This window comes from Cydia fagiglandana, chromosome Z, assembly GCF_963556715.1.
Source record: "Cydia fagiglandana chromosome Z, ilCydFagi1.1, whole genome shotgun sequence".
In the NCBI taxonomy this organism is placed as follows: domain Eukaryota; kingdom Metazoa; phylum Arthropoda; class Insecta; order Lepidoptera; family Tortricidae; genus Cydia; species Cydia fagiglandana.
Window position 1 is genome coordinate 17,309,632 of NC_085959.1, and position 27,929 is coordinate 17,337,560.

Here is a 27,929-nt window from a genome sequence, read left to right on the forward strand (position 1 = left end):
AATAATCTTCGGTCCTTGCGTTAGGCACGTATGCCTGATGGTGAATGGGGGCTTTAATAATTGTTATTGGTGGGTCGGTTGGCTGCCGTGTATGCCGGCTACATACGTAACGATAAATCGTTGCGATAAAACTGTGCAGTCCGACTGTGCGATAAATCGAACGTTCCTAGTGCCTCCACACGCCTCCGATAACGGCGTCGATCGTCAGTTCTCCGCAGAAGCTCACGCAAGAAACATGTTATCCATGTCATCAAAGTTAATATGGAAGTTTAGTTTTCTTAAATTTTCTAATGTTCCGCGCAGCTTTCTTATTTTTTTTCTGTCATAAGAAACTTCTCCTGACAATAACCAAACAATGTATGACAATGTATACAGGCATAGAGTGTGGAACTGCATCTTACCGAGCATCTTGAATAGATTTTCAAAGGAATTACTAAAACTTATAGAAGGACGGACGAATAGACAAGCAAGAAATATTATGAAAAAATACCTAATTAAAATAAGAGGGCAGTATACCGAAATCACCGAATTATATGACCTATTATGCTATTACAAATGTACCTATAAAAAATATTAATTATGTATAAATATTTAAAATAAGACTCCTTAACTCAAAAAATCTTTTAAAGTTAAGATTAGTAGTTAAGCTTGATATTATATGATGTGCATATTTTACTGAAATAAACATAAACATTTAAATTTAAATTTATTTATTTTTTGCTTGACCAACTTTAAGACAAAAAGAATTAGCGAAATTGGTCCAGCCGTTCACGCGTAATGACGTGACCAAGAGAAATATGGATTCATTTTTATATTTTTCATTATTTACTTGAGGAACGAACGTGCGCACACAAGCAAGCTACGTGAAGTACTGCCGAAATGACCGATCGCCATCCACACGTAACGATAAAACTGTGCAGTTCGCTTCGACAACGATTTTTCTGATATAATTTGCAACTGCCACCGATCAACGATTTATCGTAACGATTTGTCATACACACGGTTCGATTTATCTGCACAGTCGGACTGCACAGTTTTATCGCAACGATTTATCGTTACGTATGTAGCCGGCATAATTTTGTTTATGGTTTGATTTAGTCAATCATAGACCAAAGACAACTCGTCTGGTTACATTTGCGATTCATGGAAGATTTTGATATCGAAACAAAAATCAATTTATTCGCTTGTAAAACTATATATCAACAACCTGAGATCAAAATTGGAATAATCAAGAGTTTGTTCATGTAAATAACAAATCATTGTGTATTGTGTCACGTTGCTAATTAAAACTAGACGACATGTCTAATCTCGATGTTCAATGAAGTCGGACATAATAGTGATTACTTTGTTATAGGGATACGAATTCACTCCAAGTCGTATGTTTCTTTTGTGGTAGTTCTCCATACGGGATTCCACAATGTTGTCGTCGTTCCATCACAGATTTAAAAGATATTATAGTGTAAGGGACAATGTGTATTTCTATTTTTGACAAGAAGTGGTGAACTCATATGCAGTGATTGTTATTTGTCAGCGTTTTGCATAAGCACGTAAGTATGCGATTCACTACCGTTTATATGGTAATCATTTGTTATCAGATGGGCCGTGGAGGCCATTTTATGGAGCTGGTGTAAATAGTTACAGAGCCATTGCTGGGTGGATGCAAATGCGCATGTGATAAAGGGGATGCAATATTTTGATATCGGGGTTGGGGTTTGTTGCGTAGGTAGCGCTCACCCGGACTGCAAATTGAGCGCGCCGTCTGCCCGCGGACGTCTCGTCCGCTCCCGCAATTTTAACTTTATGTAAACCCATTATTTTCGTAAAAAATAATGGCTGCACTCACAGAGGCAGTGACCAATCGCGAGAGGTAGGGCAAGACATTTGCCAATGGTCATACATCACTGATCAACTACTTCCTTGAACTCCTGGAACATACTTTCCTGGAAGACTCCAGCAATTATGCAATGGTCTATATAAAATACCTTGGTTTTCTGAATAATGTTGTTTATGCATGCATGAATATTTATATCATAAACATGATGTTAGTAAACATTGTGCACAGGTTGATCTATAAGTTGTAGTGCAATTAGTTTCAAATAATACTAATTAATTTATTTATTATTCATTAAATGTTTTATTATATTTTCTAACGACTGAATCTAATCTGCACTTTGGTCAATATTATTTCACTAATGATAAAAATGTAAACAATCAAACCATGTGACTTTGCCTATTGGTCAAAAAGGTTCTAAAATGTCAGTTACTACTTGCAAGTTACCAAAATGTACCATATTTTGATATAATATACACATTTTTAGTATTATATTACATTATATTATATTAATTTTACATTATATTAATTTCATAAATATTTGTTTAGACCAACATTATTAAAGCCCTTATTATACAAACTGTTAACATTTTATTTTACATTATATGTGTATGTTAATTTCTGTATGCATGTATGTAAGGTCTGTTTGACCTAGGCCTCTTCCGAGTCGCCTTTTTCTTATTATATATTTTTTTAATTATATTTAAGTATTTGTCCAATATTTTCTTCCATTTTGGTCTGTCTGTTGCCATTTCTTTCCAGTCCTCCTATTGTTTCTATTAAGTCTTTATCCCATTTTGTTTTAGGTTTGCCGTTTTTTCTTTTACCAATTATTGGATTCCAATTTGTTGCTATTTTTATCCATCTGTCAAGAAAATGCAATTCGTCAAGAATTAGGAATGGTAAATGCTCATGCTGCATAACATTGTTGTGCTTGTAAACTCCACTGTGTGCTGTCAAATTTTGATAAAGAAAACCAATGTAATTCTGATGTTTCTCTCTGCATACCATCATCTTAGTCGTAGATCCTAGAAAAGAAATGTTGTTTCTGTAAACAGTCTTTATTAAACTAGCATTACATTTTGTAATGAGCTGAAAAATTTGTTCTCATCAAGATTTTTTTTTGTTTAGACCAACCATGGCGGTGAAGAAGCATGAGCTGGTGCAAGACAATCGCCAGCTTGACCTGAATTCACTTATGCAGTATATCAAGTTAATGAATGAGCAGCCACACTATCTGCCGCCTCCGTCTGAACTTGTTAGGAATTGCCAAGATATTGTGAAATGTCTCTGTAAGTATTGTTACCCGTTTTAGCTACCTGTGCAAGGAAAGTCTGCGCGAAGCAGCTTGAACTGTGAAGACGTGCACTGTTTGAGACATAGTGAGCAATTGAGTGCAATTAGTGCCTGATACTTGTTTGTAATTAATTTGGTATAATTTTTACAGCAGGAAAGAGCGCTTTCAGTGCGTATGTCGAATGTTTAAAGGGCCATATGTACTGTAAAACTTTGTACGATACACGTGCGAATAGGTAATTCGCAAATTGTAGCGGTACAAGTGCGGAAAAGAGGAAATTCCTCTTTTCCGCACTTGTATCGCAAATAAGTATTACAAACCATAAGTCAGCAGTGTCGAAACGGCGGCGATAAAAAGAGTAGCGATAGACTATTTGCTGACGCAAGTAACTTGCTCGTAGAAATAGATCTAGTGTGAATTAAAAATACGCATATCTAAGTTAATTGTTTGCTAGCTATATACACTGCTGGCATAAAGGGTAAAAACGTTTTCAGAAGTATGAAAGAGTATCCGTTCCTAGACGTAATTTTGCTGACCGCTCACAGTAAAAACTTTGAAATGTAGTTAATATTAGTTCTGTTAAAAATAGAGTTATTTGTGTGCAGCTCGCACTACTGGTACCGACGAGCAGCTGTGGGAGCTACTGCAGTCGATCGAGGAGTTCCTCCACCGAGTGGTCAGCTCCGTGCACACCGGGGTCCGCCACGAGCTCATCACTGCGGTCCTCGACAAGTTCCACTCCTTCATCTTCGACCCACGTAAGTACCCACTAGCAGCTGTGGGCGATGCTGCAGTCGAATGAGTTCACATCCTGCACATGGAAACCGCTGAGCTGATTTTAATGAACGAAGAGCGTGTGCGCGATTGCAAAAACGCAGTTGAAAGAGTCTTTTAAAAAGGAGTAAATCATTTTTTGCATGTTCGGCGACGCGCATGTGATGTCGGGGATTGCAATCGCCAATTGCGACTACTTATCATCAATGAAATCGTGCGATTGTTTGCTATTAAAATTGTGTTTGAAATAAACGGCAGGCTAGACAGGGTTCTTATAAAAACTGAACAAGTGCAAGTCGGACTCGCCCACCGAGGGTTCCGTACTTTTTAGTATTTGTTGTTATATCAGCAACAGAAATAAATCATCTGTGAAAATTTGAACTGTCTATGACGGTTCATGAGATACAGCCTGGTGACAGACAGACACACGGACATTCGGACAGTGGAGTCTTAGTAACAGGATCCTGTTTTTACCCTTTGGGTATGGAACCCTAAAATGAATTTAAATATTTTGTGATTCTAGTATAACAACAGTTGAATCTGCTTTATGTTACTAGCGACCCGCCCAGGTTTCGCAGGGGTTAACAAATCATATTTAACCTTCCTCTAAAATCACTCTATTGATAGGTGAAAACCGCATGAAAATCCGTTCAGGAGTTTTGAGTTTATCGCGAACAATACACAGACAGAGAGACGCGGCGGGGTACTATGTTTTATAAGATGCAGTGATAAGTTAGGGTAAATCCCTGATTGCAGGCAATCTCCAATTAACAAAGTGATTATGTCCCAGAGGGTCCAGACTTCATCAATCAAGGCTTGCCTTTGCGTCGTATCCAGGGTAAAAGCTTGATCGTATTCGTGTCTGTAGTTTAATCCCGACCTTATCCGGACTGTGACTGTTGCACACAATAATTGTGTTGCTGATATTCCTGCAGCTACGGATTTCAATCATTAACAGGCGTGACTCACTCCGCGATTTCGTCGCTTTGCTACAGGTAGCTAAAAGTACATCCGTTCGACCCCAATTTTGGGGTTTGTCATAAGCCGCGCGTGGCGCTGTCGCCACCTAGCGGCCATATCTGTGCTGATCGTAACAGACGCGTTTTGTTAGAGAGTGAGTCTTCTGTACCTAATACTATTATTTATTCTGTGTCATTAATTACAGTTGAGCTTTGAGAGAGGTTTCATCGTCATTAGTGATCACGAAAAAAATCACGAAAGAATACGTTGAGGGACGGCGTATAATAATAAGATCTCACGTCTACCTATTTTTCTACAGTGAACGAAACTATGAAAAAATACCTACCACACGAGTACTATATACATATATGCAATTTTAAGATAAATAGTACTGTAGTTACTATTATCTTAAAATTAGATCGGATAAAAAATAGGGGAGGGGGGTCAAAAAGTCGGCGAAAACACCTCGTGTGATTTGTGCACACGTTTCAGGTGGAATGAACTAATTAATTATTGTTGCTACAGAGTCGGACGCTTGCCCAGCGACGTCAATCGTGCTGGTGGTGCTGGACGGGCTGAACGACGAGGAGACTCTGTCCGCGGCGCGCTGGCTCGTGCAGCAGGCGGACCACTCGCCGGAGGCCGCGGGCTTGCGCGCCTCGCTCTCCTGCCTCTACCGCTGGATGTACGAGTGGCACGGCACGCCCACGCTCGGCGAGTGGGTCATGGCCTACATCAAGGCTCTCGAGGTACACTTTGTCACTAAATATAATGAATGACTTTTTTTAATTCTTTTTTTTATAGGGTTTTGTCACGCAGTGACGATGTCACCCCCGTAATGAGATCCAATAGTAATAGTGATGTAGTAGTGAAGTATTACCTACACCACTACCACTACATCACATTTAAGTATAGTTTGCATATCAACCTGGCCTCGTCTGATAGTGGCGATGCCAGGACGATGTTGCAACTACCTATGTTGGTAGATTTAATAAATGTCATGTCACTCCTCAGCGCCTCATTACGGACACATTCCATCAACACATGGTGAACATCTTCTATTTTATCGCACTCTTGGCAATTTGGTGAAGCCGTTGGTTTCATCAGGTGCTTGAATTTGTTTGATGGAATGTGCCCGGAACGAAGTCTGAGATAATGAATGACGTATGTTGAATGACGAGGGGTTGCCCTCCTTGTTAGCGGTATAGTTCATTTTTTTAGCATTAGGAAGAAGGTAAGCGATCTTGACGTGTCTTTTAATTGAAAAACGCTTTTTAAAATCAGGAATTATGACTTATGAAATCAGAAGAATATAAATGCTGGTATTAAATTCATAATATTTGTTACATATTTGGCGTGACTTATTATTGAAACGTGTTTTTCAATTAAAAGACAAATCATCATCAAGATTGTTAACCTTATTTCTAATGCTAAAAGAAACGAACTATAGTAACTAACCAGCTATTTCACATTCACAGCTGACGCCATTGTTTATAGACCGCCAAGGCTCTGTTAAAAAAGCAATTTTTAAATTAATCCATTAATTTAATGTGATAGTCTGTGCTTTAAAAATAAACTATTTACATCATAATCATCATTGAATGATGTTCCCTTACAGGAAAATGAACATTTTGATCTGTTGGTGGAGGTGTCAGTAGACAATGTCGGCCACTTGTTCCTTGCCATGGGCAACCCGGTGGCGCTCCGCCAGTCCGTCGCTGACGTCATATTCCACATCATGGCTTCGCTGCGAGAATCCGCCGAAGCTCTCGACAGAGTGAGTACTAATTAGCTTGTTTTCTACCCACGCCGGAGATCTCCGGCCATTGTTTGTTGCCCTTGTCTCCCGCTTTTGCGTGGGCCACCCCAGAAAAATTTCAGGTGAAAAACAGCTTTAATTTGATTTTAATAAAGCTGATTTTCGTGATGGCCGAAGATCACCGTCTGTAACAAAGACCGCACACAATACTGGACGGAGATCTTTTTCGATTCGTTTTTTAGGGTTCCGTAGCCAAATGCCAAAAATCGGAACCCTTATGGATTCGTCATGTCTGTCCGTCTGTCTGTCTGTCTGTCTGTCCGTGTATGTCACAGCCACTTTTTTCCGAAACTATAAGAACTATACTGTTGAAACTTGGTAAGTAGATGTATTCTGTGAACCGCATTAAGATTTTCACACATAAATAGAAAAAAAAACAATAAAGTTTGGGGGTTCACCATACTTAGAACTGAACCTCAAATTTTTTTTTTATCAAACCCATACATGTGGGCTATCTATCTATAGAGAGGTCTTCAAAAATGATATTGAGGTTTCCAATATCATTTTTTTCTAAACTGAATAGTTTGCGCGAGAGACACTTCCAAAGTGGTAAAATGTGTCCAGAAGTTACAGGAGGGGTGTAACTTCTAAAATAAGAGAATTATAAAACTAAAAAATATATATGATGTACAGTCATCAGCAATAGTATCTTACACAACTAGGGCCGCAAAAATATGTGACACGTTCTTATTTGGAGCGCAATAAGAGCGCGTCATATATTTTTGCGGCCCTAGTTGTGTAAGATACTATTGCTGATGACTGTTACTTAGCATGCAAACTTCCACCGAAAATTGGTTTGAACGAGATCTAGTAAGTAGTTATTTTTAAGACGTCAAATATCGTATACCGCAGTTTTATTAAGTTACTTGCTGCTATGGAACCCTCATATGCGATACCGCCTATACCTCTCATAGGCGAGTCCGACTCGCACTTGGCCGCTTTTTTTTATTATAATATTTTGTTTAACCTGCAATGTTTGTTTGTAAGATGTTTGTTTAATATATAGCAAAATTAGACTCACTTCCCACATTATTTGATTGAGCTTAAACTTCACATGCATATGCAAGTTGAGTGACAATGCAATATTATTATCATCATTATCATCATTTATTCATTGACTAACTTACATTAACAGATATACGAAACATGTAAGTTATAAACATAACAAATTATTGTATTACTATAAACTAATATATACATGACTAATAGGTAATACCTAATACTAAATTATGACGGTATAGTCGTGGGCGTGGAGATCGACTCCAAATACCGAGTTGCCGTGCCTAAGAGTCTCGGTTCCTTCTGTGAGAATATGTCTGTCAGGGGGTCGAATAGAAGTATATTATTTATGTGATTCAGTGCTACATAAAGAGGGCTAGTGACTAAAGTTACTGTGCTGGTGCTGGGAATTATAAAAAGAGGTGTGGGGCGGGGTCGAAGAGTAGTTCTCACAAATGGCGTAGGTACTTTAAAAGTGACATATTGCAGTAACCACGGATTCGTGATTGAACCACGTATTAATCTAATGAAGTATTTTATGACTGCAAGTTGTCTCCGTACCTCAAGAATTTTATACTTATTATGGTATGTACCATCGAGTTGATCTTGATGATGGACACAGGAGGAGGTAAATTGGCAATTGGAACTCTGTGATAAAACAACGCAACCTAGTTGTGTCCGAGATTGTTAACATAGTCTCAATGAGTTTTAGTGTTGAAAGAAAAGTACAGTCAGCGACTCAGCGATAAGAGCTTGAATATAAATTAATTCTTTGTCAAAAAAATTATAGAAATATAGAGTCTTTAACACCGTAACTTTTGAACCGAGTTCTACGTTTAACAATTATCAATTTATTGTGATGATTATTTGGTTTCATTTCAATCAGATCTCCCCTCACGTCGGCACTGTGCTAGTGAACCTAGCGGCCGACAGTGGCCAGTGGAGTCGTCAGATCCTCCAAGACGTGGTAGATATCCTCACGGCGATGGTCGATGGACGCATGGAACTGCTCAAAGGCGACGCTCAGGACATGTTCAAAGAAAAACACGCCGACTTGGTGAGTTTAAAAATATTGTTCCGCAATTTTTTGTACTGTTTATTACGGTACGGTCTAGGAAATTGGTGAGTTCCCTACCGGATTCCATATTGATTGTTATAAAGTGGCTTGAAATTAACCTTTGAACCAATATGTTTTTAAAGCAATAATTTAAAAGTTTGCAAAAACGTACGATGGAGGTTATTATAAATTTTGAGCAAGAATATTTTTTCCTTCTGTTGTCATTTCAAAGTTACACGACGGCAATATGTTTGCCACTGTAGTTCAGTAAATATCATAAAGAACTCATTTTCATAGCGCAACTGAATTTTTTTAGGTAGTTTTATATATAGGTAGTTTTATATGTAGGTATGAATATATAAAATAAATTATTTTAATGTTTAAAAGGACTAATTTGACGTTTTATTTATGAGAAATCATTATTAACGAAATCAAGCGGAACCAATTTTATTGATAGATATTTTTTATTCAAACGTAGGCATTATCCAAGGTCATGCTAAATAATTAACATTTTACAAGAGATGGAATAACTTATCTTTTTTTTTTAGCTCTTCTTTTTTCGTAAATTGGTTCGAGTATATTCTCCAATGCGAACTAAAATGTATATTAACTAACAACGCCTTCATTGTGAAAAATAAATAAAATGTCTGAGTTTTCTGACGGCAAATATCTTGCCGCCACCCACTAAAGGGTTAAATCCCTAGACTGTTCCCTTTTTTTGGAAATAAACTCTACCTATAGAAAATGCCCAGAAGCACTAACTAAGTAACTCTACCTATAGAAAAACTTTATTCGCGAGATTGCGATAAGGTAAGAAACAAACAATGTATAAACTTCCTAATTAAGGCTACGGATTCAAGAAAACAGAATTTTACACAAGAAATGTTAGGCATTAAATTATTTTATCCAAGCTGCTCTTATCTAGTAACGAATCAATAATACACCCACATAATCTGTCCACACTTTCAATATTCTATCGTCCTTCATTTCAAAGGACGCATTCGAGGCATTCGATAGTGTCTATGCATTATCGTTAAGCATTTTCTGCTGGACATGGTGACAAGTTATTAGTGCCATTCAGTTTTGACTGTGATTTGTGTCCATAGACAAAGGATAAGACGCGTACGTAGCTACATTAGACGGCACCATACAGCCGAAGCGGCTACACATGTTTTTGTATATGTCGGCGGCCGATCGTAAGATCAGGCATATCGTGAAATTCCTAGGCATATCGTGAAACGTGAAAATCTTTGACTCGTTCCCTGAGTCGACGGAGCCCGGAGTTTGCCCTTCGGGCACCTGAAGCAACCTAACGAACCTATCTTACCTATATATTGGTTTAATGTGACTATCCTCAAAACAATACACAGGAACATTACGATCTGCCTGATCTTACGATCGGCCGCCGACTTATAGATTTCCCAAATACCTAAACGTTACTTGTATCTAGTTATTGAGTTAACATAAAGAAGATACATAGTACTATCTTGGAGTACCTTCATTGTTCATAAGAAGAGCTTAATTGATGAGTTCATCATACAGCGTCCATAATAACTACTATGATGAAACAACGAAACCTCACTGAGTCCAGATTTGGTAGAAATATGTTGAATAATAGTACGTCATTATATTAAAAGTGCGTTATACCGGGTGTGGCCTGTAACACGAACAAAAAATTTAACTGTAGGCTGTACTGACCAACATTTGTTCAGCGACTTTTAAAAATAACTTGTAGTTTGATTTTTAATACACTTTAAAGTTTATTCTAAGACGCAATATATTGCGAATTTTGTTATGTTTAAGGCGTGACAAGCAACGTCAATCACAGTGATATGGCGTGGCGATGGCGTCCATTGAAGACAATATTTATTTTGTATGAAAAATAGGGAGTCTAAATACTTCATTATTTTTAAAAGTTGTTAAACAAAAGTGTCACCGTTTGAGGAGTACAATCTTTGTTTTAATTATTTGCTTGTGTTACAGGCCACACCCTATAGTAAGACAAAAGCTTGTATTAAATCCTGAAAAGATCTTCTCGTATTTTCTGTTAGAGTCTAGACGGGCCTTTAAAAGCTGAAGAATTTAGCCGCCGCCATAATACAATCGAGGTTTCATTGTTTTGCCAAGTTCTTTAACCCTTTACCAAGCTGACAGTTCAAAAGTGACCATCGAATGTCAGTCTTACTGAATGAAAATTTGTATTGGTAACTATAGTAACTCCAGTTTTAACCGGTTAACCCCGGGTTATAGAATGGTGCAAGTGGGCCTTAGCCTAGCAAAGGGTTTACACAGTTAAATGAACACAGATGTCGTGCCTGGAGCGACACATGGCTTCCCGCGACTGTCGGTTCCTGCAGCGACCGCCGTGGCGCGCGCGCGACGTGTGTCTCTCGAGTGTCAACTCGCACGCGCCCATGCGGAAGGTCGGCCTGCTCAATCTCGGCAACACCTGCTACATGAATAGCGTCATGCAGGCGTTGCTCGTCACTAGACCGTAAGTTTTACTATTGACAATAAACATGCGATTGCGAATTTTATGAATTATAAATATTATAATATGAACCCGGTTCTAATCAGTAAACCAGAGCGCAGTGCGGTCGCGCAAGGATTATCTTGTATTATGGGTGCATATATGGTTATAGGTATATTAGCATGAAATAAGTGAGTGAGAAGTTAAACTTAAACATACTGGTTTTGATTATGACTTTATGCCGAGCCCTGCGTTAAATTGATTGTGTTTTTTTTATGTTAGCAGCTTAAAAGCAGCGTGCGTTTATTTATTTGTATGTAACAGAAGCAGTTAACTGTTTTAACAAACGATCAGACTATTCCAAATTGGTATTTTTATTTCTTTTGCTACGCGCAAATGGCATGTTGTATTTCATTTGTGTTTATGTTTCCTATACTTAATTGTGTTTTCCCTGTGGCGTTCTGTCGGCTTGTCTATAAATTAGACTTATTAAAGCCACTCCGAGTTTTTGTTTATTTTGCTTGTCGCTTCGCTTGCTCTTATGTTATAAATTATAATTTTACTAACCAGTTAATTATTTGTATTAATTTTTTTGTTTAGTGCTCTGCATGCAAAAACTATTGTATTTTTTACATTTGTTTACAGTGATAGATAACTAAGTACCTATATTCAGAAAATTTGTTCAAAGCGAAAGTAGTAACATTGAGTTTGTATACCCTAACCTCTATTTCATTAATTAATACTCCGGTAGAAACGCAGCTCAAGTTTTCTCTCGTATAAATAACATACAACTTGTCAGAGTTCTGTTTAATTAAATGTGCAATGCTTACTGAAATAAATACTTATTGTTATGAACTAGGGTGTAATCAGTGTAATAATTAGAGAGACAGATTTTTCAAAGGCTAGTAACTATCTAGTAAATGGGTAATAAAAGAAAGAACGTCGCTCGTGATAATTTGTTAACTTTGGTTATCTATTGAGCGTACATTTTATAATCCTGTAATTAGTAATGTAACTTTAATACGTTTTGGCGGACCTGTCCAACGCCATCTAGCTTTCTAAATTATAGCCAAATTGTTCTGCAATGCTTTTAGTGACTTAGTGTTTCTTCGTGTTTGGGATTAGGATTACAAATAACACAGTTTATTGACAACCAAAAAGATTATTAAGATTAAGCTTCTGATCATTTACGAGTATGTGACCTAAAAAGCTATATTGATGCGAAAAATGTATTATGTGTTAATCAGTTTTATAATCTTTGTCTTAAAATAGATTTTGATTACTACAGTTTCAGTACCCACACAGTTTTGAAGATGAACGCAGTGCCATATTGGTCAAAGATGGGGATGCTATTCGCCAAAATGATGCATTCAATCAGCACCAAACTGAACCCCGATGAATTCTTCTCTGTGGTCAAACCACCTTTCTTTACTAAGGATAATCAGCATGACAGTTCTGAATTTCTAGGGTAAGTAATACATGGTACTGTACAGCGATAAATGTAAACAAAACAGGGCTCGAGAATGCATCGAATTCGCATGTAATACAATAGAAATAGATAATAAATATGAACAAAACAAGGCTCGCCAACGAATTCGCAAGTTATACAATATAAAAAGATAATAGATATGAACAAAACAAGGCTCGCGACCGGTTTGATGTAAACTTTTTCTTTCGACACTATAATTTTGAGAACTTTATCTGACCAAAATAAACCAGTTTATTCGACAAACTGGGAAGCAGATGGGCGGGTGGGAATATAACAGTATTGATGCTTTCCACTCCTCGAGAATGTCTCTTACAAAATGCCATTCTCCTAATACTTCTGCTGACTAAGTGATATTTGGTGTGGTAAGATATCATGACTTGTCTAACAAATTGGTAGTATATTCTCGAGCTTTATACTTGTCGCTGGAGATTTACGTACAAGAAATTCTTTTGTGTCTCGTAATCTAAATTCTCGTTTAATGCCACATTTCAGGTGGCAGTGGGATATCGGACATTACGTTTTGATAGTTTTACCGTATCTCAGCCTATAAATAAACAATTTAGAGCCCCGCGTCTACGCTAAGTTTGCGCCAAACTTGACCCCTTGTAGACTTAATTGACTCTATCTGGGTAAAAATGGGCTGGCTATAGAAGTTCCATTTTCCATCAGGTACCTATTCGAGTTGCTGCAGTCTCACGAGCACGGGTCCGACCGCAACTTCGACTACACGCGGCCGCCGATCATCGTCGGCCGCAGGGCGCTCCCACACAGCCCGCATTCGCCACCACACTCTAGGTAACTGGAACATTTTTACTTATATCAAAGACATAAACCTTCGTATAAGATGAATAAAATCTAAGGAAAAAACGTGCCCTGAAATCAAGAAGTCATTCTCGGTTAGATGCCGCACACACCTTTAGCCTATGCTCGGCTAGATGGCCTGAGGACACCGTTTCATATTTAACAATTTTAACACATAGATATGAGTGAATGAACATGGATCAAAATGATATAAAAATAATAAAATCATTTATCCATATATATAAATTTTTTTGATAATTTTGTTTGTTTTCATTTTGAGTTTTAGTCGTGTGTCGATAGATGGCAGTAAATTTACTGTGACTACAAAATTCACAATGACGACCCTCTATACTATCTATTCTTTTTGCTTATATCATACAGGTGACGTGGCTTCATTTTGTATTTTTGCGAAAACTGCTATAAGTCATAATATGTATATATTATAATAAATGTCACCCACATGCCAGCACAAGCAGGCCAAACACTATAAATTCTGCCAATTTTTTTTGGGGGGTTTTCAATCACGATATTATGATGAATCGGATGCGGATAAAGATCGTACAGGACTTCCGCGTATACTATATGTAGCTAGATAACAAATTGTACGGGAAGTGCATTCATTTAGTAAAAAGGTGGGTCATAGTTCTATGGGCGGATAAATCCGTGTTGTCAGACTTATTAAGTAGGGACAAATATGTCGAAAAAAAATTTGTGACACACTTTTACTTCTGACTTACATCTCATATGCATGTCTATCACCTGTCTACCTTTCGAGATGTGTTTGTGCTCTTTCATTGAGGAGTTCCTTTGGCTACCTTCCGACTGCATCATCAGATCAGCTCCGTGTCAGCATAATCATTGCTTCGTCATGTGAATTACGGAAGTACTCTAAATATTAAGAAAAATTTAAGTCACAAGATTAGAAACAAACATACAAAGAAATATGCGCAGTGAAGCTATATAAAACTGTGTACAAATAGGAGTATTCTGTGCTACACAGGCGATACGATATACGAAGAAAGACTAAATCAATAAACCTAGTGTTATATTAAATAACCACTTTACAATTTTATGTGTTTATTTTATTTAATGTGTTTTATGATAGATTAAAGGCTTTTTTTACTTTACTTTTACTATATTAAATAAAGTTTGTGTTACAGTGACGGCGAACACTCAGATCCGGGCACGAACCGCCGGTCCGTGTCGCCGCGGCCCGGGAGCAGCGCAGCCGGTCAGTTTATCGACTTCGTAGACATAGACACTGACTTACACATGTATTATTTGTCACAAAAAGGTACATAGAAAGACACCCCTAAGTATATGTGTAGCGATACCACAATAAAAACAACAATGCCTGAAGAGATTCTATGCAATTACAGTTGTATAAGACTGGTCAAAAAGACGACTTGCGTACTTTACCGTGTAAACCAAAACCATCGCTGAAGACGAGCGTCGCAAAGGAATACGCCATGACCCGAACATTTATGACTTAAATAAACAATGTGGAATTGAATTTTATTACTTCCTTCCTTACCACAAGATTTTTGGGTCATCTGATGGGCTACTGTTGTGATTTCCAAACAGTATATTCACAATATAACATTTAAAACTTTCGCGTTTGAACACATTAAACATTATTTTATTGGGTCTAGCACGAATTAATTTTGTTACGCTTATTTCCGACGTATATATTAGGTCCTTACATATGAAATTGGCGTTTCATATGGCAGAAATGAAAACGATTTTTTTTTATGAAACTATTTTTTTATTTAGTCAAAGTATGTACCATGGCTATCTATGCACTTTTGCCGTCTCGAAGGTAGTTCATTGATTCCTTTACTAAAAAAAGTGTGTGAGCGAGAATCAATAAAATCTTTGAAGGCCGTTTGGACAGCCTCGTGAGAATTGAATTTTTTTCCTTGCATGAAGTTGTCCAAATTCCGAATTAAATGGTAATCAGTTGGAGCAAGGTCCGGGGAGTATGGTGGGTGTCGAAGACATTCCAGTCGCAGCTCCCTTAGTTTTGCGGCCGTCAAACGTGCCGTATCACACAGGCGAAAAATCAATAAAAGTCGGACAAAACCTAAACATTCAGGATTATTATAGAAATCGTATTAATGCAGGTTTGCCAACTAATAAAAACAAAATTACAATTATATTATGACATTTTATTAAATTTTGATCATAATATCTTCTTCTAAAAGCGAAGCTTCTTGGGAAGCGACTTTTTACCACCCAATTTTCTTAGTCCTGTTATATAAGGATCGGAAGACACTAAAAGTCTCTTGAAAGTGTCTTCCATAGCCATTTGCCTAAAAAAAAATGTCGCTTAGTCACATTTTTGATTAAACTAGTCATCGATTAAAATGAAAATTTTGTTAAAATGTCGCGTAAGGTCGCATAAAATAATGGTTGTATGTTAAAACCCAAGTTCTGTAGTTTCTAAAATTGATAATATCAAAACCGGATCTATCAGGAAGTTGTACTTTTCTCCTTGGTGAAGTTGAACAATGTGCAAAAAATACAAGACATTACACTTATTTTTTTTTATAATAAACAAGCAAGCATAGCTATCAAAAGTAACGATTAGTAATTAGGTTATTACCTCCTGGAAGGGTATCCATCATTAAATCACAACTTTCTGAAAGCAAACGATAAATAAGTAAGCACATAAGTAACACTTCGCAGAGCACTAAAATATTCGCCTTTGAACAAGTCGAACTTTGGAATGAGAACGTGTCGCGTAGATGACTCTAACATGAAAATGATTATGCGAGTAGCGTGCACTGTTTATTGGACTACCCGCTAAGATTGGTTTTTGCCTGTTGGGGCTACTTAGAAGTTTTTTGGTTTTGTCCGACTTTTATTGATTTTTCGCCTGTGTGCGTATGTGGTCGAGCATTGTCCTGAAGCAGCAGTGGGCTAGATCGATTGACCAGTCTGGGTTGTTTAATGGCTAGCTTTTCCATCATCGTTTGCAATTGTTGACAATACACATCAGCCGTGATTGTTTGCCCAGATCTTAAGAAACTGTAATGGATGACACCGGCACTAGTCCACCAGACACTTACCAGTACCTTTTTCTGAGTCAACTTTCGTTTCGGGCAGAATTTGGCTGGTTCACCTGGGTTCAGCCATTGTGAAGAACGTTTCCGGTTATCGTACAGGATCCATTTTTCATCACAAGTAACGATACGATTCAAAATGCCTTCATTATTGTGCCGGTTGAGAAGTGAAACGCAACACTCGACGCGTGTTTCTTTGTTTGCGTCGCTCAATTCATGCGGTACCCATTTTTCAAGTTTTTTTCACTTTTCCAATTTGTTTCAAGTGAATCAAAATGGTTTTATCACTCACACCGAAGCCTGCCGCTAACTCTGACGTGGTTTGCGATGGATCTGCTTCCACAATTGCTTTTAATTCTTCGTTATCAACTTCTGTCTCCGGCCGTCCACGGGGCTTGTTCTGTAGGTCAAAATTTCCAGAACGGAAACGTTGGAACCAATAACGTACCGTATTTTCTTTTGCAGTAGCTTCCCCATACGCATTGTTAATCCTACCAGCCGTTTCTGCAGCACTAGTGCCGAGGTGAAACTCATATTCGTAAATATAGCGATATTTTAAGTTCTCCATATTGTGAACAGAACGATGTGAAAGAAAAACAAATGACGCGATAACAAATAAATTTCGTAATTCGAACACAGAAATACATGGTCTTAAATTTGAAATAAAATTGAATTTGGAATTCCTAGCCGAACGCCACATATTTTGAACCAAAGTTGCCAGTTCGCCAAACGCCAATTTCATATGTAAGGACCTAATATACAAAAACACTAACACTTTGATTATCTAAACACAAGTGTGCTTTATGCATTCTGCAATAAAATGAAGATAGTTTAATTTATTTTCTTCGTTTCAGGTTCCAGCTCAGGTCTCAAGCGGCACGGCGACCCCGAAATGCACTTGCCTCTGAAGAAGCGAATGCGCATGACCGAGTCGGCGTTCCTGCGGCGGGACTCGTTCATCGACAGCATGTTCGGCGGCGTGCTGCTCACGCGCGTCGAGTGCACCGAGTGCCACTCGTCCTCTCTCTCCCGCGACGTATTCCGGGACCTGCAGCTCGCGTTCCCCGAGAAGCTAGAGGGCACCCAGCACAGCGTGCAGAGCTTGCTGGAGTTCTACTGCTCCAAGGAGCGGTTGTCCGGCGACAATAGATACGAGTGCCGCGACTGTGGAGGCCTGCGCGACGCCGAGAGGAGCGTGCTGATCGAAACTACTCCCAAGTTTCTCATTCTGGTGCTAAAGAATTTCAAGTGAGTATAAATAATCTGTACGGTTCGATTTGTAAACAAATAACAATTGTTTCTATAACTTTTTGACTCTTCGCCCTTCGGCCGCCGGTCGCGTGCGTGTAGTCCGCGTCTATTTAAATTTCTTATTGATTTGATTTTCGGCTCTCGAAATTGATATTTCCAAAGGTCTGAGTTTCGTAATAAAATTAATTGTTCATTATCGCTTTCTGTTTACAGATTTGAGCCGAAATTGCAAGTTCAAACCAAATTAATGCTCTCGATTCATCACAACCACACGGTGACGTTGCCGACTGTGCGCTCCCAGGCCGACCACTCCGCATACATACTGTACGCTGCCGTTATTCACGCCGGGACCACGCTCGACTCCGGGCACTACTACACCCTAGCGAAAGACAATGGACAATGGCACATGTACAACGACGACGTGGTGTCGGCCGCCGAGGAGGGCCAGTTGAGTGGCTTGAATCGTTCCAGCACGCCCTACATCTTGTTCTATCGACGCACCGACATCGACGAGGGCACCGCGCCCTCGCTGGAGGAGATGCCCCCCAAGGTGCAGGAGTCGGTCATGGCTCACAACAAACACTACGTAGAAACAGTTCGCAAAATGCGGCTCACGAGGCCATGACGGCTCCGATCGGACAAGTACATTGATTTCACTGTACTAGACTACGTCGATCCCGAGCAATAAGGACACATTGTTCCATATCAAAAAGTGACATAATTAACGCTGCAAGGAAACGCGACAAAGTTTAGTTTACGATAGACTATTAGTTGGTTTTTATTATTAGCCGTGACGCATACATCAAGTGAAGTGAATTAACTTATAAGATTTTGACAGACTATAAAATCTAAGTATATGTTGTTCGTCATGCACATCCGTTTTGTGATATAGTTGTTGATCTGGACTGAAGATGTGAGTGAGATATTTTCCGATAGAAACTAATATATTTATTTATAATAGTAACATCAATATTTCAGTCCTGTTTTTGCAATTTAGTAGTGTGCGTGAGGGCGTGGCATTAGATGTTGTATACGCGTATCTCCCTGCCAAGAGGCAAACCCGCCTACTGACGTGAAACCAATCTGAATCTGAACGCCTCTCCGGTGTGTTTACGCTTACATCTGAATGAACGATTTAGTGATTGATTTTACACTAGAAACATTTGCTTTCGTCGGCAGTAGCTAAACTATTTGATGACAGGTTCACTATATCAATGTTACACGTAGTATGTTCACCAAGTCACAACCGCTGTAAAATTGCTGAAGAACATTTAGATTAAAATCCATCTGCTTTTAGTATCAAACCGAGTTCCTAACGCGGTACACCTATAAGTACAACTTATAAAATTACATTATTATAATAACTTAGCGTTGAAAGTGTATACGTTCGTAAGTAAACAGTACATTATGATTCGTGCTACGTTGCCCGCGTTAGCTAATGCGGCATCTCTTTCGCTCATGCGCAGTAAATAAGCTAAGAGAGATAGTGAGTTTTTCTATACACTTGCGAGGAAAACATAGACTTGTATAGTTAGTCGTTTTTTAAATTACAGTAACTCTACTGTCAGAATGGTTACATGATAATAAAATTGTAATGTTCAATGACCTGTAATACTTTACATTTTCGATTTCCAGTTTGAATCTTTAGTCAGTTATAGGAAACGACTCTTTGTTGTTATCCACTCTTATCATTATAAAAATCAAAATAGCTATAATTAGGTACAGTCAACTGTAAAAATATGGGTGCACAAATCATCTCAAAAATATGTCTCATAGTTCTTATGTCAGCGAATTCAGAACTATGGAACATATTTTTGAATAAGTCGGCTACACCCATATTTTTATAGTTGACTGTGCCAGTTTGTTTTGTTCAAAAGAAATGAGTGCTATTTAATATCACTCATTTCTTCTAATAATTAGAAGAAGCGCGCAGTTAGATTCAACAGCATCTTCGCATGAGAGCCACGATCACGACGACTATTGTGAAGCAGATAAAGGTCCCAAAGGACTAGATCTCGAATTTTATTGGACAACTTAGAAATTTGGCTAATCAAGCAACGTATTGGCTACAGAGATGTTGTTGCTAGTCCGGGAGAAGTCGACTGGACGAGAGATTTCCTTTAAGTGCAAAACAATTTTCGTATTATTTACCTTAACATGCAATGAATAGGCATCAAACTTCAGCATTGTTTTATGGTTTTGGTTACATACCTATAGGAGATTTATCTGTATCGTATGGTTACCTTTTCGTCAGTAACGTTTGTGTCACTATTTCACAGTTGTACATTTGTGGTTATCAATTTGAAGTGAATGGGTGAATGTGGTACAGTCGACGTCAAATATATGTTTACATTTTTCGCCTTATTACAAAGGAGTAAGGTGCAAAAGTGTAAACATATCTTTGACGTCGACTGTACAATGCCATCAAAAAATTTAAAATTAATAAGTAAATTCCAAATATCACTTATGACGTTCCCAATATGGTTTATTATATGTAAGGTTGTGTACTTGCAATTTTTTTTACAAGACAACTGCGTTGTGGTTTGAATGGATATTCCCTTCAAGGGAAAAATGTTTTTGCAACGGCGGTCGCCGGTGCTCTAGCCACTGCCTTATTCTATTATTCATACACATAACAATCTCTAAATTTATGCTTTGAAAATGTTCATAACGTTGTTAACGCAAGAGCTGGACTTTGTGCGCAAATAAACTAACGTAATGTTTTCAATGTTAAAACTATTTATTCATAAAAAAATGTGTTCTATACGTTTTTTGTATATATACTATGTATTCAAATATTTTTTTTAAAAGCACGATATTTGATAACCAATATTATATTGATCATATAAATGCTTTGGCCATGAAAATATAATCAAATTAGTCGCCATTTGTTGTAAACGTGCAAATTTCACAAGTACTCATAATAAATAATAATAATAATAAAGCTACCTTTGTGCTATTTTTGTAACGAGGAGAAAGTTTCGTATTTATATTCCGTGCGGAAAGTGAAGAGTCGTGGAATGTAAGAGAACCCATACATTCTACTACTCTTCTCTTTCCGCACTAAGACTACAAAAGTTTAATCACATATTAAGTTGTTTGCTTTTTTCTGATATTGGTTAATACTTAACCGGTCGGCCATCAATAAAATGATAGTTGATATTGAAAATGTAGGCACTCCTGGCGCGCGGCAGACGCGGCAGTCTTGTCTGCTCCTTATCCAAATGACTCCTTAATTTCATGTCATTCATGTCATGCTGTCATGACAGCGTTCGATATACCGGGTGGTGCCTGTAACAGGAGCAAAAAAAAAACCAGACTATTCCTCAAACTGATCAACATGTTCAGCTACTATTATACATGTGATGTGATGTTTATTTAGCACACTTTGATGTTTATTCTGAAACTCGATGTATGGCGAATTTTGTTATATTTGAAGCTCAACAAGCAACGTCAATTACACTGATGACAGCGTACATTGATAATAATATTTAAAATGTATGAAAAATAGGAAATCTAAAGTCTCCATAATTTTAAGTTATTGAGAAATGGGTTATTGTTTGAAGAGTATCTAAGTATGTTTAGGTTATTTGCTCGTGTTGCAGGCCCCACCTGGTATCACAAGAAACAAGAAATCTTAGCCAAACGATAATGTACTTACTCGGGGCCGAATATGTAACTACAATAAACTTACATTTACATATTTGTTTTACATGTCTTTATTTAGTCATACTTGAAATGACTAGACCAGAACAATTCTTGGGTTTGACGCTCGCTGCTACGGGATAGGGATGTCTCGATGCTCTGTTAATTTTTATCTTGGCGAGACTGAAATTGAGTGATGAAGATCTTGAGGTCTTAAAATTATACGTAAATAAGTAAACAAGGTGTTTCCGTCATTAAGGGTTATATTTATATATGTATAAATGTTACTATAAAATTATAATCTCATGTGTACAGATAAATTACAGATGTAAAGTTCGTATTTGTTATAATACTTCAGTCAACAAAGAGTAGACTCTTTATACCGAGACTGACTGATACAGCAATACACGTTGGTACGTTTCCGTGAAAAATACGATGGGAAATAATTATGCACTACATCTGTACGTCTTATTTGTGATGGGTTTTTAAATTTGAATTTCTACTTTATTACAAAGAGACTGAAGTCAATATTACATACACGCCACCCAATTTCTTTTGTATATTTAATTAAACATTTAGTATGGAAAGTATACAGTGTGGAAAGATAAGACGGGCCCTGGAGAGAAACTACCTTAAATCCTTAAGTTGGCTCATTTAACTTAAAGGTGACATTTCTTTATTTTTAAAAAGAAACAAAACTGCATTCAAAGATTTTCTAAAACTCGCTTGCCTCGCCCGGGACTCGAACCGACTAAAAATTCCAAAAAATAACACTCGCAATTTTATTCTACTAGTTGATACAGTTAATATTAATGATAACATTTCTCCAAGAAACAATAGGTCTTACACTCGTCTTGTATAAAATATCCATAAAATCTAATATTTAGTACTAAAGATTTTTTTAGACAAGCCAAATTGAAAAAAAAAGAAAAATCTTTAAATGCAGTTTTGTTTCTTTTTAAAAATAAAGGAATGTCTCCTATAAGTAAAATAAGCCAGCATAAGGATTTAAGGTAGTTTCCCTCCAGGGCCCGACTTATCTTTCCACACTGTATATTTAAAAAATATCTAGCAAACACAAACTAAAGGTAGCGAAAAAAGATGACTGTTACTAATTGTCGTCATTCATTTTATTATAACGCATCTTACCATTTTACAAACATTAATCTCTAGCGTCCTGCTGTCCAAAATATAGTCCATAGCGGTAGTGGCCGAGTGGATAAACATCCGACTTTCAATCCGGAGGTTGCGGATTCCAATCCTGGCTCGTACCAATGAGTTTTTCGGAACTTATGTACCACTAGCTTTTCGGTGAAGGAAAGCATAGCGAGGAAACCTGCATAGATCTGGGAAGAAATTCAAAGGTGTATGTGAAGTCCCCAATCCGCATTGGGCTAGCGTGGGGACTATAGCCCAAGCCCTATCGCGCATGAGAGGAGGCATGACTGCAATTTTCTGCCGCCAGAGTGCATCACTAGCACAAATTATAACCATTGAGTAATCTTATTACATATTATGCCTTAAACAGTTTTTTTACAAGTTTCACAGATAATAAAATATGACGTTGATGCATCAAGGAGGCTTGTTTACAGAGGGCCTACCGGGAATCGTGAAATTCGATATTTTTTTCGAAAGAGTGATAGAGGTATAGATTGTAAATAACAAAAACTTTCGTTCTTATTTCACGGTGGCCCTCAGATTGTGCTACTAGCGCCCTCTACGCAGAGTTTTGCGTAATATTTCCTATTAAGTATACTCATGCGACAAGCGTTCCAAAATTTTCTAATGGGACATTGTCGGACACTTCTCACATTTTTGTGTGGGAAATGATGTATTGACATTGAGTTCCAAAATTAAGACTTTATTCCTTGTAAAATTTTCCGGAGTTCTTTTTACCACTCTTTGCACAAATCTCGGCGTAAAAATCGCCTTGTCGTTCAACTGTCCTTATGTCGCTTCGATATTTGTACCTACTTGTAAAAAAAGGTATAACATTATACCACAATAATGGGTAGGTATATTAAGATTTATGAATAAGCGGGTGTCTATTTGAACAAAGTTGTGATTGTAGGGTATTTTGGATTATATAATAATGCTGTATGATCCGGGGTAAAGGTTCTGAAAGAAAAGTGTACAGTGTATATAAATCAATATATCTATAATTATATTATATGTGCATTATTATCTGTACGTAATAATATTCATAAAACAAACATGTAGTGCATTTAAACCGTATTATAATATAAATGTTCAGGATATGTAACAATATGTATAGTCTACGCAGCACCAAGTGACTAAAATAATGTAAAGAAATATGTAATTTTGCACAGATGCTTTGATTAGAGATCTTGGTGGTCCTTGTATAATACTGTATCTTGGTCACACATTCACATAACGGCCACAATCAAAATACTATGTACTTATTCTGTTGAGTAACTCTTCCAATAAACAGGTGAAAGAATTTGAGTGTACTTTAACAATAAATATTACGTAAATTCTCGCGGGTCTCAGTAATAACGACATAGTTCTAAAGCAATGGTAACTATTAATGTATATGTAAAACTATATCTAAGTGTGGTCATTAATTTTAGTACAAAGGCCTACTGTATTTCACACCGAATTTTGTGTTCAATAGTTATTCGTTTTTCTCGTTTTAATATATATCAATCATTGTTGATACCTTCCCGTTGGCTTTTTAACACGTTCACTGTCCGTGCCCCACATATGGGTCACGGCAAGCCTGTATTACAAAACCGTAAGGTTAACAATTCGATTGGGACAGTGAACGTGTTGATGCCATAGGATCTTTTTTATATTTAAATACAGTTTTAAGGATAACTAGCATGTGTCGCATTTAATTTCACAGGGGTGAACTGCAAACATAATTATCTTATGATTTCGGGACCCCTAAGAATGACCTTTCGCCTACTCAAGAGCTTTGTCAACCATCGCCATGTGCCGGATGATGGAGCTCATTTGAATTACTTTGGTTCCTTTGTCTGGCGAGGGCGTGACATTCACTGTTTGTGTCTTACTGTTTCTTCCTCTTCGCCACACATTCAAGAATCGGTGTTGTCAGTGTCCCATCTTGGCTAATGGCTACTCTACACGATGGGCCAGCGCCAGCCACTCCAATGGACGCATTTATACGTTAGAGGGGGCAAGTGATATTGCTATCTCATTCTACCGCATGGCTGCGTCTCTTGGAGTGGCCGACGCTGGCCCATCTTGGCTTCTATGACCCCGTAAACACCCCTGTTATAATTTGGAGTTGTCTTTTGCTAAGTTTCCATAGCATCTTGCTCCAGCCCGTGACGCCCATGTCTACTTTTTGCATAAAGAGCTTTGAGTGCTTCAGATCCTTCAGACTGTTCCATTCTACGCTATTAACACCGTCAGGCATATATGTCTTAACTAATGATTATGTGGAAAGTTCGTGGCATAAATGTGAACTTTTGTGTGTTCAAATGTTCACAAACATTGAGCATTATGTCATCTGGCAAAATAACTGTATGTATGGCCCGTGACAGTCATACCAGAGGGACTAGCCAAAATGCCAATCGTTTGCGCCGCAGCGAACGAAATCGTAATGTCTATTACTCTTCCAAATAAGTGCGAAAGAGAGACATTAGCATTTCGTTACGGCACAAATGTTTGGCATCTTGGCTAGGCGGCTCGGCTGTTCATTCGGATGTCACAGTCGCGTAAAACGGAAATATTGGTGTCTACAGGCGTGTTATAGTATATTTAGTCGCGCTTTATCACATTCGACATGACATTATTTATTATATTGTATAGAGCTCGTGTCGTCAGAACGAGAAGTACGTAATTCCATGGCATGTCAGTGTGACCATAATACACCTGACTTTGCGGTGCGCAAAGTCATATTGGAGCGATCAGATGTTCACAAATATCCGAACAAACCCTCTACTATACAGATCTTAGAGGTAGACTTAGATCAAGATAAGTTAGCAACGGATTTCAAAGCACACGGAGCAGTGCAAGTGTTATTTTAATCTTCAAGTTTCTATGAAATTATGACATATAAATAATAAATAACACTTGCACCTCGTGTGCTATCACTATCATAATCGTTGCAGACTTATCTTGGTCTAACTCTATTGCTATTTCAGTGTTAATCTCTTGACCGCTAAGATATGTCTGTTAGCGCCTGTACATATTGGCTATGACTAGGTAAATTTCACAACAATGAAAATAAAATACTAACCTACCTTGCTTACAATTAGTTCACTCATTTAAGAGGATAGTGGACGACTGATTCTCCATACAAACGTATAGGTCAAGAAATGAATGCTCAAAAAACGTTGTAGAGGGAAATGCTAGGAACACAATTTTTGACTCCGTAACTTTGTTTGGACTAGTTAGGAGGTAAACATATCAAAAGTCCCCGGCTGTAGCCCCGCTGCTGGGGGGCAGAGGGGGGTAAGAAGGTCGAATTTTTCGGTTTTTCATTGATATCTTGGAAACTTTGCGTCTTAGCGACATGACTACTAAGACAAACCGAAAACTGATAAAATTAGTTACAAGTTTTATCCTGTCAAGTTTTTCGATATCATGAATAGTTTTTGAGATACCCGCTCTTGAAAGTTTATTTAGGGATTTTAATTTTATCTTGATATCTACGTCAGTGAAGCTGTTAGGCCATGTTTGGTATCATTTTCGTATAAATCGGGGGTGCTGAATTCATTTATGGTATCACCTTGACACCATTCCGAAGTAAAACCAAAATTTAAAAATAAATATTTTTTTTAATCCCTCTTCACGCTTAAACCGCTGAACCAATTTCGTTGAAATTTGGTATAGAAATAGTTTAAATCTGGACACACGACATAGGATAGTTTTTATAACCAAAAGCATCTTTTGAGGGTGTGAAAAGTGGGGTGGAAGTTTGTATGGGGAGTCAATAACCGCTGAACCGGTTTAGATGAAATTTAGGACGGAATACATCTGTGATTTGGATGAAAGCGATACCAAACATGACTTAAAACCTTACCTTGAGCAGTATTAACCTCAGGAATTCAGTTTCGTCGACGAAGTTGAATTCCCCCCATACTCCATTTCACAACTTTAAAGGATGATTATTGAGATAAAAAGTATCTTATGTCCTGTCTTGGGACTCGAAATATCTGTATACCAAATTTCAATTAAATCGGTTGAGCGGTTTAAGCGTGAAGAGGAATTTAAAAAAAAAGGTATTTGTTTAAAGTTTATATGTTTTTTCTTAGGAATGGTGTCAATGTGATACCAAAACTGAATTCAGCACCCCCGATTTATACGAAAATGATACCAAACACGGTCTAGCAGCGTCACTAATGTAGATATCAAGATAAAATTGAAAGCCCTAAATAAACTTTCAAGAGCGGATATCTCAAAAACTATTCAAGATATCGAAAAACTTGACTGAATAAAACTTGTAACAAATTTTATCAGCTTTTGGTTTGTCTTAGTAGTCATGTCGCTAAGACGCAAAATTTCCAAGATATAAGTGAAAAACCGAAAAATGAGACCTTCTTTCCCCCCTCTACCCCCCAGCACCGGGGTTACGGCCGGGGACTTTTGATATGTTCACCTCCTAACTAGTCCAAACAAAGTTACGTAGTCAAAAATTGTGTTCCTAGCATTTCCCTCTATAACTTCTTATTGCTTGGCCTAGTAGTCCCCCTAAATAAAATAATTGAGCAAAATGGGGACGACTTAGTTTTTTTGGGGTAGCATCGCGTTGCGCGCGTACACTTTCCTCTTAACAAATCTTCTGAATTTTCCTTACATTGGTTATTACCTATGCGTTTTATACTCTTTTTAACAATGACCTTGATAACAAAATCAATAGATTAGCATAAATATATGAACACATTATTGTTGCAATCAAGGTACGATTCTATATTTCCTTTAGTGAGGTGGTACCCTACCTGTGTTTTGGTTATTAAGTTTTCAACTACAGAATGCAGATAGGCAGACAGGCCCTCTGAGAGCCTACCTAGAAGCATCTTTCTCTGTCACTTTAATTACGCCATAATTGGAGTAAAAGGGAAAGATGCCCGCAATATGTGAACTTCGGTGTTCGCGGTAGGCGTTCGTTACGAAATGAATGTTGTGATTAATATTTCACCAGAGGCAGGGGTAAATCACGCGGAATCGTTTTTACACAGACTTTGTACGTCTTACGTTTACTTATACAACTGTTTCGCGTTTCTTTATGTAAATAAAGTTATAGCATTTAAGTATTTTGAATGGTTAATATTAGCATATTTGTAGCTTAACTAGTTATATTTATTTGACTTGTAATTCGACAAATTATCTCCATATATTATAATATTCATTATATGTATTTAGGTAACACATTGTGAAATCAACTTTGGATTAAAAATAAATGTTTTTAAAGCCTGTTTTGTTTATATTTAAAAGGTTTCGTTTTTAAAAACGGGACCATATTACTAAGACCTCGCTGTC

The 27,929-nt window shown here is 37.6% G+C and overlaps 1 protein-coding gene across 1 annotated transcript; it reads left to right on the top strand.

The window, feature by feature from the left end:
* Positions 1–1,119: 1,119 nt before the first annotated feature.
* LOC134679042 (ubiquitin carboxyl-terminal hydrolase 35) lies at positions 1,120–27,865 on the top strand. Its single transcript, XM_063537854.1, has 12 exons — positions 1,120–1,547; positions 2,963–3,123; positions 3,734–3,886; positions 5,388–5,611; positions 6,481–6,639; positions 8,567–8,737; positions 11,044–11,231; positions 12,496–12,675; positions 13,366–13,491; positions 14,658–14,728; positions 17,417–17,810; positions 18,027–27,865. The coding sequence occupies exons 2-12, from the start codon at positions 2,970–2,972 to the stop codon at positions 18,436–18,438; spliced, it is 2,232 nt and encodes a 743-aa protein (XP_063393924.1). The 5' UTR covers positions 1,120–1,547; positions 2,963–2,969; the 3' UTR covers positions 18,439–27,865.
* Positions 27,866–27,929: the final 64 nt, after the last annotated feature.

Bases quoted from the DNA above. Each gene is read 5' to 3' on its own strand.
- LOC134679042 (XM_063537854.1), top strand. From the start codon at position 2,970: ATGGCGGTGAAGAAGCATGAGCTGGTGCAAGACAATCGCCAGCTTGAC. The intron at 3,887-5,387 runs GTAAGTACCCAC...TTGTTGCTACAG, and splicing joins CTCCTTCATCTTCGACCCAC to AGTCGGACGCTTGCCCAGCG. The intron at 8,738-11,043 runs GTGAGTTTAAAA...AAATGAACACAG, and splicing joins AAGAAAAACACGCCGACTTG to ATGTCGTGCCTGGAGCGACA.